Here is a 21,417-nt window from a genome sequence, read left to right on the forward strand (position 1 = left end):
AGTTTAGAGTCCCTGAAACTCGGAAATATCACCCAAGTTCCTGGAAATCGACCCAAAGTTGGTCCAAATTACGCTGCGCGTAGCACGGTCTTGGCGAATCTCTAGTCACTAAGTGGCTATATATATGTCGGCCAGACTGCTCCTAACCAAGCGTTCAAATATTTTTCCTCTGTCCATTTCACTCAAAGCCAAACTGTTCTCGAATTAGTTCAGATTCCTTCGGCCTCGGAAAGTCAGTTTCTAAATCTTTCATTCATTTTGAATTTGGCAAATAAAATTAACCATACCAAGATAAATATAAACAGTAGCCTCCATTTGGCGCGAGAATATGCTCGGATATTAGTTCTGAGAAGCAAACAGTTTTCGCGGAGAGCGCTTGCGTAGTTCAAGGAAACCTGTGAGTTTTGGGAACAGATAATGAAAAAGAACGAATATTTTCAGTGCATATTTTCGCAAGAAATGGAGGCTATTGTGTTTATTATCCTTCAAACATTTTTCTCAACACGCACAGTTTTGAAAATTGGGGAATATCACTCGGATATTATTCAGACGCATTTACACCAATCGAGGGCTAGCGAAAACATTTGATGGGTTATAAGCTAGGACACTTTCATTCCTCGGTTTATTTTCATATCCTATTAAATTACAGAGCTGGGTGAAAAGTGGAAACGGAATTAGCATCAATTCTTAAACTTGCATGCTTTACACAATAAAAAACGTTTAAACTTCCATAAAATTAACATTTACGCCGTTACATTTTGCTGAGCTCAACTCGGGAGTCGCAGTAGTTTGCCGAGGATGATATGATGTACAACAAATGATCAACTCGTGAATTGGCATTTCTTGGCCACTCAAATACTGCGGCGGTTTTAATTGAAACTCAAATAAAAGTTAATTGTTACAATGTCCATGGTAATAAAATTATCATTTTCAGGAAAAGTGGGGCGAGAAAGGCGCCAAAAGCTACAACATTGTGGCAGCCCCACCAACACACCACTGAAGAGCTTGCCAATTGAAAACCAATTTGTAGAGGATGGAGAATAATATTGACCGATCAGAAACAGCCCGTGCTTGACTTACCTCGCCGTCGAACTTTTACAATACTCTTGTGAGAGCTGGCGCAAAACATATGGCAGCCCATCTCCGACCCACGTTGCTGTCACGCAATGACGCACAACAGAAAAACTAATATACAGCTAAATATGTGAGGACGGAAACTGTAGCAGCCCATGTCTGACCTCTGTTTCCGACATCACGTATAAATTTAGCTAAAGTAGCATCTTGCTTTACAAAGCAAAAAGCTTTTAAATTTGCGTAAAATAAAAAATTTAGATCTATGTGGTCATTTTTGAATTTCGGAGGACCGGATGAGGAGATGAAATGAGTTTAAGGAAAAATTTAATCGTTTCAGTGTAGCAACTGTACACCCAGAAGTAAATTCACGAAAATGACGTCAGAAATCATAGAACGAAGGCACTGTTAAGTGTATTGTGTTAAAATACAATCGAGTAAGGAACGCCTAATTAAAACGAAAATGTTTAATCTCTTTTAAGAGTTGAACTGAAAACTCAGTTTATACCTATAAGGAAAAGGAAATAGTTTCTTTCATGTTGTTATTATTTACTTAGTTACATGGCGAGATGGTATATCCCATCAAAATATTTGACCTGAGTATCATATTTTGATATCATGTTAAAACTGAAAGAAACTAAGTTTATTTTTGCTTTCGGATGCTTTACAGTTTCGAAAACTGCGATGCAGTATGCTTGAGAGTCAAAGTAATATTTGTATTTTAACTTTGCTAAATTTATCCAATTTTGTGTCTCTCTGCTAAGTTTCCCAGAGATCTGATGACGCCTTCATTCTATGATTTATGAATGTTGTACAATTTAATGAACTCCTCTGATTTATGTGAGAATTTAAAACTGTAAGGACGAAAACGTTTATATAATTAACAAGGCATAGGGTGTTTATATTATTACAGTGCGATTGTCAACAACTACGCTATGTAACTACCCATCTAAAAATCTAAAAATAACAATTTAACCATCAAAAACATTCCTTGCGCCAAGGACTGGAATTCAGGTCCCTCCTGCTTGCCATTAAACTAAGAAATTTTCTTCATCAAAAGAACTTCAAGTTTCAGTCAAGATTCGCAGAATTCTATGGGTGCTATGGTATATCAAAACCGCAGAAGGAGAGTTTGTTACACAAATAGTTCAGATGATATTAAAATAAATAAATCTATAAAAGTCAAACTATTTTGGACTCAGTATCGTTGCGTGCGATTCAACTAAAAATATTTCCAGTGTAACTTTAGCGGTGATATCTCTTACGTATGTTCCAAAATGGAGCAATTTTATTGGCCCTTATCTTAAGATTTCTGTTCTTAGTTTACTACCTTAATTAAAAGAACAGCTATAACATTATTAACGTTCCCACAATGTAACGAGTCGAATACGTTTTCACTGAAACTGATAAGTAACATACACGAGGATGAAACGGTCTCCAAAATAAATTTGACAGATGAATGATCTCCGGTAGTTTCCCTGTCTAGCTATTGGCTACAGCGCCAAATCAGGAGCGCTGAGAATTGTATTTAAGGGGAGGGTTACTTGCTGGGAATCAACTCAAAGTCTTCAACAAATCTACCCCGAGAAGAACAGGCAACATATATCAAAGCAAACGTTGGTGAGAAACTAAGTCATGGAGATTATTAAGGTAAAAGTACATTACACTTGTGTATGGACGCACACTAAAACTGTAAAGTTATCCAAAAGTCCATTCTAATTCTAAATGCGTCAAGAAACTAAACACTTTCCAAACTGAACACTGATGTTGTACGCTAAGTTGACAATTTACTTTCATGGAAGAAATTGTTTTTTATCCGTCTTCCGGCCTATCGACTTAATCACAACTATTATAAAGATACTAAAAACCAAAACTTCTTCACAAAGATTGTATCTCAACTTGAAGTTAACTGTTTGGTCCCTGTTATTAAGTATTTCAAAATTTTCCTCACATGTTACCATAGATTTCTTCTAAAAGGAGTTGTGAGAATTTGGCGTTAGATCTACATTACGCGTTGATCTTTCTTGATAATTTATAAACAGTTAATCTCACAATGTTGTTTTTCGGCTCGCAGGTTATTGCAGTTATTCTCGCTGTTTTATTTCACCATGGAAATGGCCGAGCTATAACATCAACCAGCAATGGCAGCATTGAAAGAATGCTTGATCTAGCTGAGGAAGAATTAAATACGGTCTTGAATGAGACAAATGAGAGGACAACTGAACGAGAAGAGAATCCAGCTGATTTCCTTAGATTATCAGAACCAGATTCATCAAGCCATGAAGCAGTACAGTTTCAGTTCAGTTCAGATAACATGATCCAACCAAAGGAAGCCAACCCTGTTTTGAGACAGAAGAGGTCTCATGTAGGCCCTTGTTACACTGGCAAACACCAGACGGTCCAGCTGGCAAGCGGTGGACTCGCAGCATTCCCCATTTGTATGCAAGTTTCGCTTACCGGATGTGGAAGTTCCATTACAAAGTTTGGCATGAGAAAATGTGTGGGATCGGATCACGAGACTGTCAGCGTCCGCCTAGCAAACGGGGCCAATGAGATAAGAGTATTTCCTAGAAAATGCTCATGCGCTGTGTGAAATGCATCATGATTGTAACTTACACTGCGTCAGGAACACAGAGATATTTAAATTATTGACCGGAAAACATTATAATATAATAAATTAGTTTTTTAAGATATCTGTAACGGATAGAAGCTGAGCTTTTATGACATTGTTTTAACAACACAAAGACAGCGAGGGTCAACACTGTTAAATTGAATCTGCCTGGGTAAATGTCGTTTTTGGTCGAGCAGTTTTTCAGGTAAGACACCCAGGTATACTTTTGTTTTCGACAACCGGCTTAAATGAATTTACTAAGGAATAAAACTATGTAGAAAGAACTATGTTACGTAAAATTGACCGCAAAGTAAAGCATTGCGGAAATTCTCATAACAAATAATTTGAGCGGTAGTTTTCATTGCAGCTTTCCAGTCTGCTGTGGGGTCGGTCTGCGGGTCAGTCAGTTACACTGTAACCTAGTTCTCTCTCAATCTTTGATGTTGAGGTAGCCTTGGCACCACTAAATGCTAATTCACTTCCAAATTTACAAAAGTAGAAAATCAAACAGCAGTTTAGATTTTGAAGGTCGTAACTTGCGAAAAATCTGACGTTTAACAGTGTTCATCTTCATTGCTTTTATTATTTACAATAAGAAACTGATGTTATTATTGATACCGTAGTTTATAGTGTTTGTGGAAAAAGGCAAGAAGTGGTTAACAGACACAGTCTAGCTTCACGGTCAGCACTTCAGTTCTTAGAGTACGATTGTTATTTATGATAAATATTTAATAATAAAATAAATATGACTTTATTTATAGGGTCAACAAGACAAATGTTAGTTATATTAACATCCTCCGATAATATCTTTTTTAGTTAAAGAAAGTCATTAAAGAGAAAGTTTATTTGACTTCCAGTCTATCGTCATCTTGTATGATTTGATTTCAACCAAAAAATTAGCTTTCCCAGTCCTAGTTTGGTTTGCCAAGAGGAGAAATTAATTTGGAATACTTTGTCGCTGCCAGCTGCAGTCCAACATATATACCTTGTTTCGGCTGGTTGAAAAAATTGTTACAAGACTAAACGTTCCCTAATAGGTCTGCATCAAGTTCTAACTGACCGGCTGTTATGCTTTCTGATTGTAGGTATCCATGCTTCAGGAATTTCGATTCCACTATCTCTAGTGATGTTATTTGGATGAAGTCTTCTATGGATAGCTTCCTTGACCCTTCGTGTGTACCAGTCAGGGCCACAATCAATAAATTTTTCTTTTTCCCAAATGGGTAAATGCCCCGTCTCGTTGGCGTGTTCTGAAATTGCGGAGGTTTGTGTACGAGCAAGCCGTATGTCTCTGTCATGTTCTTCTATCCTTTCTCGCATAGCTCTTCCTGTTTTTCCGATATACACTTTGCTGCATTCGCGAGGAATCTTATAAAAAACACTGTCTTGTTTTGTTGGTTCACGGGTGTCTTTAGGTCGCTGTAAGTAGGACCTAAGAGTTGTGTCAGATTTAAAGACAGTGCGTACGCCTTGTTGTTGTAGGCAGCGGCGAAGAACCTCTGATATACCTTTGATATAGGGTAAAACCGCAGTTGATCTAAATTAGTGTGTGGGCTCTTGGTTAGCTGTTGCTCTTTTTGTTTTCGTGAGCTTCTGTACAAATGAGGAAGGGTATTTACTAGAAACAAGTTTTTTAATCCCTTCCAGTCGTTCGTTTTACAAAAAGATAATTCCAAGATTTGACGGTCTTCCATGATTGTTTTTTTGATAAAGGAATAATTATCTGACTAATGCTTACTGGATATATCATGATTGTAGTTATTCCAGAGTCGCCTGAACTTGGGAATCATTGTTTTAAATGTCAAATCGCTCCTCCGAAAGCCAGTTTCTCAATCAGTTTCGTTTATTTTAAATTTGGCAAAGAAAATCAACTCTACCAAAATAAACAATAGCCTCCATTTGGCAAAGAAGATATGCTCCGATAATTGTCCGTGGACATTATCTGTTCCGAGAAGCAATCATTTTTCCGAGAGCGCTAGCATAGCTCGAGGAAACCCGTGAGCTTTGAGGAACAGATAATGTCCAAGAACAGGAGCCCATTACTAGAAGCGTGCAACTCCCATACTAAGCCTATGCCACGGCATTTTTACAGACCGATCTACTTTTAGGCTTTTCCCACGAAACAGATCAGTGCCGGTTTATATGAGCGCGCATCGGAAGGAAAAAATGGCGAGCTGAGGTGGGCATGTCAACGCAATCTTTCGGTGGAATGATGATGTCAGTTAAAAATACTGAGTCCGTGCTCGTGATTGGTCATTGAGGTTCGCACGGGATCCTGAATTCGCGGTAAATTCAAACTAAAAATAGATCGGTCTGTGAAAACGCCGTGACAGGAATATGGAGTAGTTGCTCTCTCCTAGTTAGCCTGCGAGCAGGCTCACGTTGGAGCCCCTGTTGGAGCTCCGGTTGGAGAATTCTTGCTTTCAAATTTTTAAAAAGTCGCAAGTATATCAATGAATAATTTTAACATTGATAAAAGAAAAATTTTTTAGAGAATATCACTTGGTCTACAATGGAAAAACAAACCGCCCAAGCTAAAGAGGTCTATTCTGAAACTTGCTTTACAAAATAAAAAGTGTTTATATTTGCATAAAATTAAAATTGTAGATCTATGTGGTTATTTCTGGATTTCAGAGGACCGGATGGGAGTTACAACGAAATCTGAGGCAAAATTTAATCGTTTCAGTGTAGCAACTGTACATCCGGATGTAAATTCACGAAAATGACGTCATGGCCTAGCCAGTCTTGTGTGTGTTGTATTAAAATACAATCGGGTAAGGGACGCCTAATTAAAACGAAAACATTTAATCTCTTTTAACCGCTGGAGCTTATAATAATTTCTTGCTAGAGTTGAAAACTCAGTTTATAACCATAAGGAAAAGGAAATTTCCAATAGTTTCTTTCATGTTGCTGTTATTTACGTAGTTACACGGCGAGATCGTATATCCCATCAGAATATTTGACCTGAGTATCATATTTTGATATTATGTTAAAACTAAAAGAAATTAAATTTATTTTTGCCATGCGGGATATTTGAAAGACAAAGTAATAATTGTAATTTAACATTTTAAAATTTATCCATTTTTTTTCTCTCTTTTAAGTTATTTAGTGGTCTGATGACGCCTTCTATCTATGACTTCTGTAAATTGTGAACGAATTTAAAACTGCAAGGACTAAAATGTGTGGCATAGGGAGTTTGTAATCTTACAGTAAGAATGTCAACAATAACGTCATGTAATAGCCATCTGAAACTGATTTAAAAATAGCAATTTAACAATAAAACATTTTCCTCGCTCGATGTTCCTTCCTCTTATCTGGCATGAAACTAAGAAAATGTCTTTATCAAAAGAACTTCAAGTTTCAGTCAAGATTCGCAGAATTCTAAGGACGCTATATTATAGCAAGACCGCTGAAACAGCGTTTTTTCTACAAATATTTGAGGTAATATTAAAATAAACAAATCTATAAAAGTCAAACTATTTTGGACTTTTGTTGTGTGCGATTCAGCTAAAAATATCTCCAGTGTAACTTGGGCAGTGATACCTCGTACGTATATTCCAAAATAAGTTTATTCGTAGATTTATCTTGATACCTATCACAATACGGAGTTTGTTATAATGTGATAGCTAATTAAATTATAAAGTTTTATAAATCAGTATTTAAGCTCAGTCTTCAAGTTCGCATTGTTATTTCCATTCATTTTTGAAGTCCCAATCATTTCTGAATTGATAGTTACGTTTCAAATTTTGTTATCGAGGATCAGAAGCAATTTTTTTTTGTATAAGCCTCCCAGCGTTCTATCACGAATGCCGTTCTCTTATTGGCTACACTACTCACCATCTATTCTGCTGTAGATAGCGCGCGAGTAGCTGGCTAGCAGTAATTACTTCATGCTATAATTGAAAACAGCGGTTAATATAATAGAAAGATAGAGAACTGTAATTTAGAATGAGTTCCTTTCATCGAGCTGTCACGTTCTTAGCTAAATTAGGAATCGTATTTCGAATCGGAATATTTGACCTGAGTATCACATTTTGATATTCAAGACTTGCGGAAGTTTGCTTCTGTTTATGGTACGTTGGTTAACAGTTTCGAAAACTGCCACCAAGGACATTTGTGAAATATGCAAACTTTTGCAACTTAAAGTTCAATTTTGTAAATAAAAAATGTGTGTTATTTAGGTTTCCTAGTTGTCATGATAAATTCTTCAACCCATGATTCCAGTATCAAATATGATTTAATGCACCGCCATGATTTCACGGTACGAGGATTAATACTCTCATGTAATTATTCACGGCATCCGAATTTGGCTTGTTGAGGAACGATTCTTAACATGCTATTGAGTAAATAGAATTTCAAAGTAATTTAGTTTTGGAGTGCATTAATAACTATGCAATGCAGTGAAAAAAGAGAAAAATATCTCGGCAGAAAAAAGTTAACAAACGTTATTTTTTTCGCCAAAGGGATGCAATAAAACGGCGGAAGAAGCCCACAGCACAAATAATCGGATGATTTAGTAAATGTGTAAAGAAGAAGTAAAACTGTTTAAGACTTTGGCTGGGTGCCCGATTCAACTTAAAATATCCTTATTCAGCAGTAGTTCCTTGTATATACCAAAATGGAACAATTTCATTAGCCCTTGAATATCGTGTATTTTTAGTTTACTACCGGATCCTAAAGGAATCGTTACTGACAGAACTTCACAGCAAGAACATCACAAACATTGTAATAATGTAAGGTATCAGTTACTGTATCAGTGAAGCCGTACAGAAACTTTCAGGATGAACAGAATAAAACTGGCAGATTAAGTAATGTTTGTTTCCCTTTCTAGTTATTTACTAAAACTCCAAATCAGGACCGATGAAAATTGTATTTAAGGGGATAGTTAGTTTTCTGGATATCACAAGTCCTTACATAACAGCAGACAACATATATATACAAGTTAACGTTAGTGACAAACCAAAAAAGTCAAAAGAAATAGGTCATGGAGATTATTAAGGTAAAAAGACATCTTGGTTGTTGATGACTGAAATGACTTGGTTGTTAATCTTTATTGATTCAGATCTAATACTTTGGACAATATTTTAATACTTCGTCAACATACAAAGTAGTCTTAATTTCTCCTCTTTTAGTTTGTAAGTCAAAATGTTGTAAAAGTAAAGAAACGCCATGATCTCAAAAAGCATGATAAATCAACTGTTGTGTACCAGGTCTTAGAGCATCAGTTCTCTTTACAGGTTGCCATAGATTTCTTCTCATCACAGTTCTAAGAATTTGTCGATAGATAACACAATTAGTTTTATTTACTTGATGATTTTCTTTATTCTCGTCACGTGCCTATTTAACAGTGTATAGATCTTGTAAGTGAGGGGTTATGTGTTGATCTTTTTGACAATTAGTAAACAGTAAATCTCACTGTTTTGTTTTTCGGTTCGCAGGTTATTGCAGTTATTCTCGCTGTTTTTCTTCACCATGGAAATGGCCGAGCTATAATATCAACCAGCAACGACGATATTGAAAGAATGCTTAATTTAGCTAAGGAAGAATCAAACACAGTCTTGAATGAGACAAATAAGAGGACAACTGAACGGGAACAGAATCCAGCTGATTTCCTTAGATTATCAGAACCAGATTCATCAAGCCATGAAGCAGTACAGTTTCAGTTCAGTTCAGATAACATGATCCAACCGAAGGAAGCCAGCCCTGTTTTGAGACAGAAGAGGTCTCATGTAGGCCCTTGTTACACTGGCAAACACCAGACGGTCCAGCTGGCAAGCGGTGGACTCGTAACATTCCCCATTTGTATGAAAGTTTCGCTTACCGGTTGTGGAAGTTCCATTGCAAAGTTTGGCATGAGAAAATGTGTGGGATCGGATCACGAGACTGTCAGCGTCCGCCTAGCAAACGGGGCCAATGAGATTAGAGTATTTCCTAGAAAATGCTCATGCGCTGTGTGAAATGCATCATGATTGTAACTTACACTGCGTCAGGAACACAGAGATATTTAAATTATTGACCGGAAAACATTATATTATAATATATTAGTTTTTAAAGATATTGATAACGGATAAAAGCTGAGCTTTTATGACATTGTTTTAACAACATAAAGACAGCGAGGGTCAACACTGTTAAATTGAATCTGCCTGGGTAAATGTCGTTTTTGGTCGAGCAGTTTTTCAGGTAATACACCCATGCATACTTTTTTTTTCGACAACCGACTTAAATGAATTTACTAAGGGATAAAACTATGTAGAAAGAAACTATGTTAAGAATAATTGACCGCAAAGTAAAGCATTGCGGAAATGCTCATAACAAATAATTTGAGCGGTAGTTTTCATTGCAGCTTTCCAGTCTGCTGTGGGGTCGGTCTGCGGGTCAGTCAGTTACACTGTAAACTAGTTCGCTCTTAATCTTTGATGTTGAGGTAGCCTTGGCACCACTAAATCCTAATTCACTTCAAAACTAACAAAAGTATAAAACCAATATGCAGGTTAGGGTCTGACTTTGAAGGTTGTAACTTGCGAAAAATCTGACGTTTAACAGTGTTCATCTTCATTGCTTTTATTATTTACAATAAGGCTAGTGATGTTATATTACATATATATTATTTTAATCAAACAGTATTCATGCAGTATTTTATGCTGTTGGCAGGAAAAGATGAGAAGTGGTTGACAGACGCAGTCTAGCTTCATGGTTAGCGCTTCAGTTCTGAGAGTACTGTTGTTATCTGTGATAAATATATATTTAATAATAAAATAATAATGACTTTATTTATAGGGTCAACAAGACAAATGTTAGTTATATTAACATCCTCGGATAATATCTTTTTAATTAAAGAAAGTCAGATTAAAGAAAAAGTTTAATTGACTTCCAGTCTGCCGTCATCTTGTATGATTTCATTTCAACAAGAAAATTAATTTCGCTTTCCCCGTCCTAGGTTGGTTTGCCAAGAGGAGTAATTAATTTGGAATACTTTGTCGCTGCAAACTGCAGTCCAACATATATACCATTTTTCGGTTGAAAAAATGTTACAAGACCAAACGTATTTCATCTTAAAAAAACACTGCTCTTCTTTCTTCACAAAAGGGAGGTTAGAGGGCGAGAAACGTCATAGAAATTAGAATCAAAAATCACCTTTAGTAGTTTTAATATCTGTTTATTAACTCTGGAATATATGAATAGCAGCCGTGACTCAGTCTTACTTAAATAAGTGTTCCCACCAAAAACCTTCTCCTCGGAACTTTAATGTCATAATGATAATAATAATAATAATTTTTTTTTTTTTTAAATAATAATAATTAAAAATAGCAAACTTTATTGAGCACTTTTCCATACAAACTTGAATCTTACATGTATCTGGTAAAAAAAAATTCAGAAATTCTGTTGTTCCTTAAGTTTTCGGTAATTATAATAGTAATAATAATATCAAAATAATAATAATAATGATAATTTATTATCATCATCGTCATATCATATATGTCATGATATCATGGTTATTACAACTAATGCTAATACTACTACTACTACTACTAATACTACTTTTTTTTTTATAAGTAAGGTATATACAAGGTAAAAGTAAGTAAAAGAAATGAACTATTAAAACCTATTTCAACAGTGTTTACGTAATGGCTACCTCCTGGGTTTCAACGTCAATATCGGTATATTACAAGGTAAAAGTAAATAAAAGAAATAAACTATTAAAACCTATTTCAACAGTGTTTACATAATGGCTCCCTCCTGGGTTTCAACGTCAATATCAATGTTCTTAAAGTCACAAAAGGCTTTCCTTCTAGCTCTTGAACCTCTTAGGCAGATTAGTGCGGATCTTAGTAAAGCGAAGGATGTCCTTGTTCTTATCCAGGAGATTGTTTTAGCATAATGTTCTCCTTTCTTGATGGAGATCAGCTGCGCCAGTCTGGAATGGTATTGCAGGCACTCGTTTCCCATGCCGCCTGTTGACGTGAAAATAAGGGGTGTAAAAGTTCCTTGTTCGATATCCAAAACCCTCCTCGCGTAAAGACGCTTCTTCTCGTTCTCATGATTGCGGTATATCTGTTGGAGCTCTAGGTCCCTATACGAATCAGCATTAGGGTGACAAACCCTCACGTCAAAGAATGCTGATCGTTGGTTCTCCCAGAACCCGCGCGCATGAATATCTAATCTCGCATCTGGAGCTCGATTAGAACCTCTTCCCAGCTGTTCACCCGAGATGTCTTGCAGGACAGGCTCAATCTCAACATCGGTACAAACCATATTCAGGAGTTCGGCTTCTAAGTCCCTCAGCTCATTGTGACGTTGGGTAACGAACCCACCTCTCTTGCATATCATTGCGTGGTCCACTGTAAAAGCATCACCGCATACACAGGTGGAGGGGATATCATCGACCGGCCAATCGTAGCGCAGTTTGATTGCATCGCGGAACTCTCTCTTATTTAGATTGAAACCCATTTCACGAAGGGGGAGTACCGTCAGCCAAACAGAAGACCCTTTTTCCGCAGCAAGGTCAAGTGTCCGTTGGACTTTCTGTGGGGCTACCCCTCTGATATGCTCTGCCCTGTCTTGGAGCATCGTTGCTCTCTCACTCCTCATTGCCTGTTGTAGTGGCTTGACCAAAGAATCATCCGGCATCTGATGGGATTGAGCCACGATCTGTTGGACCAGCGGGATGGTAACTTTGACGGAGGAGGATTGCTCAAGATTTGCGTCAAGACACGGGTTTGTCATGCCAAGCCCCCCTAGACGGACTGGCAGTGCTAGAATGTCCCTGTCCAGCCGAGTTCACCTATGCTCCGTAATTGCAGGGATGAGCACCTTAGATATGGCATTCTCCAAAGGCTCCAATAATTCTTGAATATCAGGCAAAGTTCTCAAAAAATAGGTCCATCGGTGCTTGAGGCCAAAGGTGTAAGCAGCATAACACGCTTGAGGCTGAGAAAGAGCAAACTCTGCCAGCTTGGTAATCTCGCTGACCCAGTTGGTCACCTTCTCGCTAACGTATTCCTCTAGATATTCCCGTGAACCTATCACCGCACCCAGATGTTTTTGTCCCTCTACCGTCACATTGACAGCCGTGTCCTTGAACACTTCTTTCACGCTTGCCTCTTTATCTGGCTTTGAGATAATCCAACATTTCTTGGGGTTGGGAAAATAGCCAAAGACTGGGCCAAGGCTGTTGAGGACATCCCACCATTTCTTGATTTCCAGTACAGAGCCATCTCCACAGGCATCGTCAGCAAACCAGCACTGTTTAATACTGGACGCCGCCTGCAGGCTTGTGATCAGCGGCTGCACACTTAAGGCGTAGAGGGCCATAGCAAGTGGGTCACCCTGTGTTGTTCCTTCAGCTGAAATGATCTCTTTGCCGCCGGTAATAAACAAGCGTGCCGACTTCCTGTAAGTATTGATGACATATGCTGCAATTACAGGGCAGAGAACCCGGATATTATGCAGTGAAGTTGCTCTGTTAAGTGCATTGAATGCATTAGAAGCATCGAAGAGCAGTACCGCGTCCGTGTCATCTGCTTCAAATATGGCATGCACAGCATGTATAGCAGCCTCGCTGCCGGACTTTTGACCTGCGCATAGCTGGAGTGCACCACTCGCCTCAACCACGTCTCCCTTAGAAACGTTCATTACACACTTTCCAATAATCCTTCGTATCACCTCGCCGACCCCTGTAGGCCTCACTGCACCTTCACCTTTATCCAGGGGAATCAATCGGCTTGCCACCAGTGGCTCTATGGTTGCAGGGTCGATATAAGTTGTACATAGAGTCCTTGTCATTGTGGCTATCGCCTCGCATAATTTTGTAGACGACTGTTTAAAGGATTTACAAGCCATCATTCTTCTAAAACCATTAGCGTCAACCCCGCATGGTCCCCCTGATCCCTTTGTTATCTTGTTATTAATAATAATAATAATAATAATAATAATAATAATATTTGATAATAATAATAATAATACCAAGGCTTCGTAGTAGCACGAAGTAAGATATGGCTTTGATGAACCACACGATGTTTTTGAAGTTCATTATTTAATGAAGATGTTAATAAAAAATAGACCAGAAAGGGCCGATGGAATATGAGACAAGCTTTAAAATGAAGTCACGATATTAATAGTGGACATAGTGCTTTAAAAGTAAATAGTGCGTTCGAGTCATTCCCGATGCTTTCAAATGATGACGGACTCTACTGACGCAAATAATCTGGAACAAAACAAGGTCATTATATATCGGATCACGTCTAAACACACGTGAAGAAAACTTGGGCAGGAAAAAAACGTGAGCGGACAAAAATGACCGGGGAATGCCAATAAATCAAGTAATCCCGCAATGATGAACGAAGTACACAACATGAATCTTCCTCTGCTTCTCCCCCTGAACCTAGATCTACGATCTACGAACTGAACTTAAAAATTACCAAAGTGCCTACGAATGGATGTTGAGCGAGGCGAACAGACGTAATTGTCTTGTTTACCCAATAAAAGCCATCACAATTAACACTGAGCTTGCACCGATATGCTTGTCCGGGCGTAAAGAAGCGTTTGATTAATCAATCTAAAACAGATCTTAAGGAATAAAAACCCAGATGATCTGGAATACTTGTCTGAGTATGTCGTTGGCTATGAGAACCACGTGCAGTATTATCATGCTCGGCAATTGAAGTTATTGTGTAGAAAATATCGCATAATTACACAGCCGAGAGCAAAAAAACAAAAGCGCGAGGAGAAACGTAGTACATGGGCTAAGACAGATTGTCAGTGCTTTAGGTGACCATGCACGGCTACCAATAGCTTGGCCAATCGCCTGGCCAATGGCTCGAACACGCAACGAATCGTTGAAGTCTGTAAGTAACGACCTCCGAAAGAAGTGAGCCCACCCCCTATCCCCTGAAAATAGAGGAACTAGGGTTCAAAAGTATAATTATTTTTCCAATCAATAACCTGAATAACGTACGATAAAATGAGGACGATTCAACTAGGGAAGGTATAGCTTATTCAAGGAGGCGTCATGAAGCACCCTGGAAAACAAACCCCGCAAAATTTTTCATCAAGTAACAAGAAGGTACTAACAGGACCTTTTCTTCAAATTGAAATTACTAAAATTGACAACTTTGCATCATTATTAACAGGAACGTGTAAAAAGAACGTTTAATCATATTGAAATTAAAAACTCGACCAGAGCAGTTAAATATTTATAAAGCAGACTAACGTAGCAGTGCATCATGAACAGTAAAAATAGTTGAAGGTATCTTACATCACGGTCTACATATAAAGTGCCCACCCATGTACCAGCAACATAAATTTGAACTGGAACGAAGAATTTCTAAACGATTTATAAGAACTCAGTGTTTTTACGAACTACACCCACAGCCTTAGAGGAATACAGCCCTGTTCTCACAGAATTAAAAAAAAAAAACCCGCAAAAACAACAAAAACAAACAACACCAGAAAGAGATACTTACAGTAGAAGTCACTTGGGGTAAGAGATTCTCGCCCATATCAACTTTCTTTTCTCTCGTAAGTTCCCCCTCGTTTAGAGATGCGCCATACACACGTTTTAGCTGCAGGGATCCCAACCAATGCTCACCTAACTTTTTAAAGATGCCACTTTTAGCCCTTCCCCAAATCTACACACGTGTATGTCACTTGTGGAAAACTATCGATTTATACAGTGTTTGAGTGAGAGATTCTCGCACATATCAACTTTGTTTTCTGTCGTAAGTTCTCGCGCGTTTAGAGATGCGCCACATTGAGGTGCGGGGATCCCAACCAATGCTTACCTAACTTTTTAAAGATGCTACTTTTAGCCCTCCCCCAAATCTACACACGTGTATTTCACTTGTGGAAGTCTTTCGATTTGGACAGTGTTTTGGTGAGAGGTTCTCGCCCATATCAACTTTCTTTCCTCTCGTAAGTTCTCGCGCGTTTAGAGATGTGTCACACTCGCGGTTTAGGTGCGGGGACCTTAACCAATGCTTACTTAACTTTTTAAAGATGCTACTTTTAGCCCTCCCACAAATCTACACACGTGTATCTTACTTGTGGATCTCTGTCGCTTTGGACAATGCTTGGGTTAAAGATTCTCGCCCATTTTTCTCTCGTGTATTTTCGCGCGTTTAAAGATGCGCCATACTCGCGATTTTGGAGTCGTGATCTCAAACTGTGTTTACTGGATTTTTTTAAAGCTGCTAGCTTTGGCCCTTTCTCAAATCTACAACCGTGTATTTCAGTTGTGCAAGTCAATTTGGACAGTGCCTGGGTTAAAGATTCTCGCCCATTTATATCTTTTTTTCACTCGCGTATTTTCGCGCGTTTAGCGATGCGGCGCACTCGCGTTTTTGGTGTAGGGGACCCAAACTATGCTTACGGGGCTCCTTTAAAATGCTAGTTTTGGCCCTCCACCAAATCTACACAAACGTATTTTACTTGTGGAAGTCTACCGATTTGGACAGTGCTTAAGTTGGAGATTCTCGCCCATATCAACTTTCTTTTCTCTCGTAAGTTCTCGCGCGTTTAAAGCAGTGCGCCACACTTGCGTTTTAGGTGTCGGGATCTCAAACTATGTTTACTGGACTTTTTAAAGATGCTAGATTTAGCCCTTTCTCAAATCTACACACGTGTATTTCACTTGTGGAAGTCTATCGATTTGGACAGTGTTCGGGGTGGAGACTCTCGCCCATATCAACTTTCTTTGCTCTGGTAAGTTCTCGCGCGTTTAGAGATGCGCCACTATCGCGTTTTAGGTGCGGATATCCAAACCAATGCTTACCTAACTTTTTAGAGATGCTGCTTTTACCCCTCCCCCAAATCTACACACGTGTATTTTACTTGTGGAAGTCTATTGATTTGGACAGTGCTTGGGTAAGAGATTCTCGCCTATATCAACCTTCTTTTCGCTAGTAAGTTCTTGCGCGTTTAGAGATACGCCACACTCGCGGTTTTGGTGTCGGGATCTTAAACTATGTTTACTAGATTTTTTAAAGATGCTAGATTTGGCCCTTTCTCAAATCTACACACGTGTATTTCACTTGTGGAGATCTGTCGCTTTGGACAATGCCTGGGTTAAAGATTCTCGCCCATTTATATCTTTTTTTCTTTCGTGTGTTTTTTCGGATTAGTTTAGAGTCCCTGAAACTCGGAAATATCACCCAAGTTCCTGGAAATCGACCCAAAGTTAGTCAAAATCACGCTGCGCGTAGCACGGTCTTGGCGAATCTCTAGTCACTAAGTGGCTATATATATGTCGGCCAGACTGCTCGTAACCAAGCGTTCAAATATTTTTCCTCTGTCTATTTCACTGAAAGCCAAACTGTTCTCGAATTAGTTCAGAGTCCCTGGGACTCGGAAAGTCAGTTTCTAAATCTTTCATTCATTTTGAATTTGGCAAATAAAATTAACCATACCAAGATAAATATAAACAGTAGCCTCCATTTGGCGCGAAAATATGCTCGGATATTAGTTCTGAGAAGCAAACAGTTTTCCCGGAGAGCGCTTGCGTAGTTCAAGGAAACCTGTGAGTTTTGGGGAACAGATAATGAAAAAGAACGAATATTTTCAGTGCATATTTTCGCAAGAAATGGAGGCTATTGTGTTTATTATCCTTCAAATATTTTTCTCAACACGCACCGTTTTGAAAATTGGGGAATATCACTCGGATATTATTCAGACGCGTTTACACCAATCGATGGCTAGCGAAAACATTTGATGGGTTATAAGCTAGGACACTTTCATTCCTCGGTTTATTTTCATATCCTATTAAATTACAGAGCTGGGTGAAAAGTGGAAACCAAATTAGCATCAATTCTTACACTTACATGCTTTACACAATGAAAAGCGTTTAAACTTCCATAAAATTAACATTTACGCCGTTGCATTGTGCTGAGCTCAACTCGGGAGTCGCAGTAGTTTGCCGAGGATGATATGATGTACAACAAATGATCAACTCGTGAATTGGCATTTCTTGGCCACTCAAATACTGCGGCGGTTTTAATTGAAACTCAAAAAAAAGTTAATTGTTACGATGTCCATGGTAATAAAATTATCATTTTCAGCAAAGGTGGGGCGAGAAAGGCGCCAAAAGCTACAACATTGTGGCAGCCCCACCAACACACCACTGAAGAGCTTGCCAATTGAAAACCAATTTATAGAGGATGGAGAACAATATTGACCGATCAGAAACAGCCCGTGCCTGACTTACCTCGCCGTCGAGCTTTTACAATACTCTTGTGAGAGCTGGCGCAAAACGACAAAACATATGGAAGCCCATGTCTGACCCACGTTGCTGTCACGCAATGACGCACAACAGAAAAACTAATATACAGCTAAATATGTGAGGACGGAAACTGTAGCAGCCCATGTCTGACCTCTGTTTCCGACATCACTTATAAATGTAACTAAAGTAACATCAATTCTTAAACTTGCTTTACAAAAATAAAAGCTTTTAAATTTGCGTAAAATAAAAAATTTAGATCTATGTGGTCATTTTTGAATTTCGGAGGACCGGATGAGGAGATAAAATGAGTTTAAGGAAAAATTTAATCGTTTCAGTGTAGCAACTGTACACCCAGAAGTAAATTCACGAAAATGACGTCAGAAATCATAGAACGAAGGCACTGTTAAGTGTATTGTGTTAAAATACAATCGAGTAAGGAACGCCTAATTAAAACGAAAATGTTTAATCTCTTTTAAGAGTTGAACTGAAAACTCAGTTTATACCTATAAGGAAAAGGAAATAGTTTCTTTCATGTTGTTATTATTTACTTAGTTACATGGCGAGATGGTATATCCCATCAAAATATTTGACCTGAGTATCATATTTTGATATCACGTTAAAACTGAAAGAAACTAAGTTTATTTTTGCTTTCGGATGCTTTACAGTTTCGAAAACTGCGATGCAGTATGTTTGAGAGACAAAGTAATATTTGTAATTTAACTTTGCTAAATTTATCCAATTTTGTGTCTCTCTGCTAAGTTTCCCAGAGGTCTGATGACGCCTTCATTCTATGATTTCTGTATGTTGTACAATTTAATGAACTCCTCTGATTTATGTGAGAATTTAAAACTGTAAGGACGAAAACGTTTATATAATTAACAAGGCATAGGGTGTTTGTAATGTTACAGTGCGATTGTCAACAACTACGCTATGTAACTACCCATCTAAAAATCTAAAAATAACAATTTAACCATCAAAAACATTCCTTGCGCCAAGAACTGGAATTCAGGTCCCTCCTGCTTGCCATTAAACTAAGAAATCTTCTTTATCAAAAGAACTTCAAGTTTCAGTCAAGATTCGCAGAATTCTACGGGTGCTATGGTATAGCAAAACCGCAGAAGGAGAGTTTGTTACACAAATAGTTCAGATGATATTAAAATAAATAAATCTATAAAAGTCAAACTATTTTGGACTCAGTATCGTTGCGTGCGATTCAACTAAAAATATTTCCAGTGTAACTTTAGCGGTGATATCTCTTACGTATGTTCCAAAATGGAGCAATTTTATTGGCCCTTATCTTAAGATTTCTGTTCTTAGTTTACTACCTTAATTAAAAGAACAGCTATAACATTATTAACGTTCCCACAATGTAACGAGTCGAATACGTTTTCACTGAAACTGATAAGTAACATACACGAGGATGAAACGGTCTCCAAAATAAATTTGACAGATGAATGATCTTCGGTAGTTTCCCTGTCTAGCTATTGGCTACAGCGCCAAATCAGGAGCGTTGAAAACTGTATTTAAGGGGAGGGTTACTTGCTGGGAATCAAATCAGTCTTCAACAAATCTTCCCCGAGAAGAACAGACAACATATATCAAAGCAAACGTTGGTGAGAAACTAAGTCATGGAAATTATTAAGGTAAAAGTACATTACACTTGTTTATGACCGCACACTAAAACTGTAAAGTTATCCAAAAGTCCATTCTAATTCTAAATGCTTCCGGCCTATCGACTTAATCACAACTATTATAAAGATACTAAAAACCAAAACTTCTTCACAAAGATTGTATCTCAACTTCAAGTTAACTGTTTGGTCCCTGTTATTAAGTATTTCAAAATTTTCCTCACATGTTACCATAGATTTCTTCTAAAAGGAGTTGTGAGAATTTGGCGTTAGATCTACATTACGCGTTGATCTTTCTTGATAATTTATAAACAGTTAATATCACTGTTTTGTTTTTCGGCTCGCAGGTTATTGCAGTTATTCTCGCTGTTTTATTTCACCATGGAAATGGCCGAGCTATAACATCAACCAGCAATGGCAGCATTGAAAGAATGCTTGATCTAGCTGAGGAAGAATTAAATACGGTCTTGAATGAGACAAATGAGAGGACAACTGAACGAGAAGAGAATCCAGCTGATTTCCTTAGATTATCAGAACCAGATTCATCAAGCCATGAAGCAGTACAATCTCAGTTCAGTTCAGATAACATGATCCAACCAAAGGAAGCCAGCCCTGTTTTGAGACAGAAGAGGTCTCATGTAGGCCCTTGCTACACTGGCAAACACCAGACGGTCCAGCTGGCAAGCGGTGGACTCGCAGCATTCCCCATTTGTATGTAAGTTTCGCTTACCGGTTGTGGAAGTTCCATTACAAAGTTTGGCATGAGAAAATGTGTGGGATCGGATCACGAGACTGTCAGCGTCCGCCTAGCAAACGGGGCCGATGAGATAAGAGTATTTCCTAGAAAATGCTCATGCGCTGTGTGAAATGCATCATGATTGTAACTTACACTGCGTCAGGAACACAGGGATATTTAAATTATTGACCGGAAAACATTATATTATAATATGTTAGTTTTTTAAGATATCGATAACGGATAAAAGCTGAGCTTTTATGACATTGTTTTAACAACACAAAGACAGCGAGGGTCAACACTGTTAAATTGAATCTGCCTGGGTAAATGTCGTTTTTGGTCGAGCAGTTTTTCAGGTAAGACACCCAGGTATACTTTTGTTTTCGACAACCGGCTTAAATGAATTTAGTAAGGAATAAAACGAAGTAGAAAGAACTATGTTACGTAAAATTGACCGCAAAGTAAAGCATTGCGGAAATTCTCATAACAAATAATTTGAGCGGTAGTTTTCATTGCAGCTTTCCAGTCTGCTGTGGGGTCGGTCTGCGGGTCAGTCAGTTACACTGTAACCTAGTTCTCTCTCAATCTTTGATGTTGAGGTAGCCTTGGCACCACTAAATCCTAATTCACTTCAAAATTTACAAAAATAGAAAATCAAACAGCAGTTTAGATTTTGAAGGTCGTAACTTGCGAAAAATCTGACGTTTAACAGTGTTCATCTTCATTGCTTTTATTATTTACAATAAGAAACTGATGTTATTATTGATACCGTAGTTTATACTGTTTGTGGAAAAAGGCAAGAAGTGGTTGACAGACACAGTCTAGCTTCACGGTCAGCACTTCAGTTCTTAGAGTACGATTGTTATTTATGATAAATATTTAATAATAAAATAAATATGACTTTATTTATAGGGTCAACAAGACAAATGTTAGTCATATTGACATCCTCCGATAATATCTTTTTTAGTTAAAGAAAGTCATTAAAGAGAAAGTTTATTTGACTTCCAGTCTATCGTCATCTTGTATGATTTTATTTCAACCAAAAAATTAGCTTTCCCAGTCCTAGTTTGGTTTGCCAAGAGGAGAAATTAATTTGGAATACTTTGTCGCTGCCAGCTGCAGTCCAACATATATACCTTGTTTCGGCTGGTTGAAAAAATTG

General features: G+C 38.0%; 3 protein-coding genes and 1 pseudogene across 3 annotated transcripts; 1 reads left to right on the top strand and 3 right to left on the bottom strand.

Moving 5' to 3' along the window:
- Window positions 1-4,693: 4,693 nt before the first annotated feature.
- On the bottom strand, window positions 4,694-5,472 carry LOC149111596 (uncharacterized; annotated as a pseudogene).
- A 3,194-nt stretch (window positions 5,473-8,666) lies between these two features.
- On the top strand, window positions 8,667-9,691 carry LOC149111597 (uncharacterized). The gene is made up of 2 exons (XM_089289028.1): window positions 8,667-8,681; window positions 9,121-9,691. Exons 1-2 carry the CDS (start codon window positions 8,667-8,669, stop codon window positions 9,637-9,639), a joined length of 534 nt encoding a protein of 177 aa, XP_089145154.1. The 3' UTR covers window positions 9,640-9,691.
- Window positions 9,692-10,981: 1,290 nt separating this feature from the next.
- On the bottom strand, window positions 10,982-12,406 carry LOC149111598 (uncharacterized). The gene has a single exon (XM_089289994.1). It carries the CDS (start codon window positions 12,404-12,406, stop codon window positions 11,402-11,404), a length of 1,005 nt encoding a protein of 334 aa, XP_089146120.1. The 3' UTR covers window positions 10,982-11,401.
- Window positions 12,407-12,452: 46 nt separating this feature from the next.
- LOC149111599 (uncharacterized) lies at window positions 12,453-13,502 on the bottom strand. Its single transcript, XM_089289995.1, has one exon. It carries the CDS (start codon window positions 13,463-13,465, stop codon window positions 12,461-12,463), a length of 1,005 nt encoding a protein of 334 aa, XP_089146121.1. The 5' UTR covers window positions 13,466-13,502; the 3' UTR covers window positions 12,453-12,460.
- Window positions 13,503-21,417: the final 7,915 nt, after the last annotated feature.

Source organism: Orbicella faveolata, unplaced genomic scaffold, assembly GCF_042242905.1.
Source record: "Orbicella faveolata isolate gen_17 unplaced genomic scaffold, um_ofav_v1 contig_2, whole genome shotgun sequence".
Classification (NCBI taxonomy): domain Eukaryota; kingdom Metazoa; phylum Cnidaria; class Anthozoa; order Scleractinia; family Merulinidae; genus Orbicella; species Orbicella faveolata.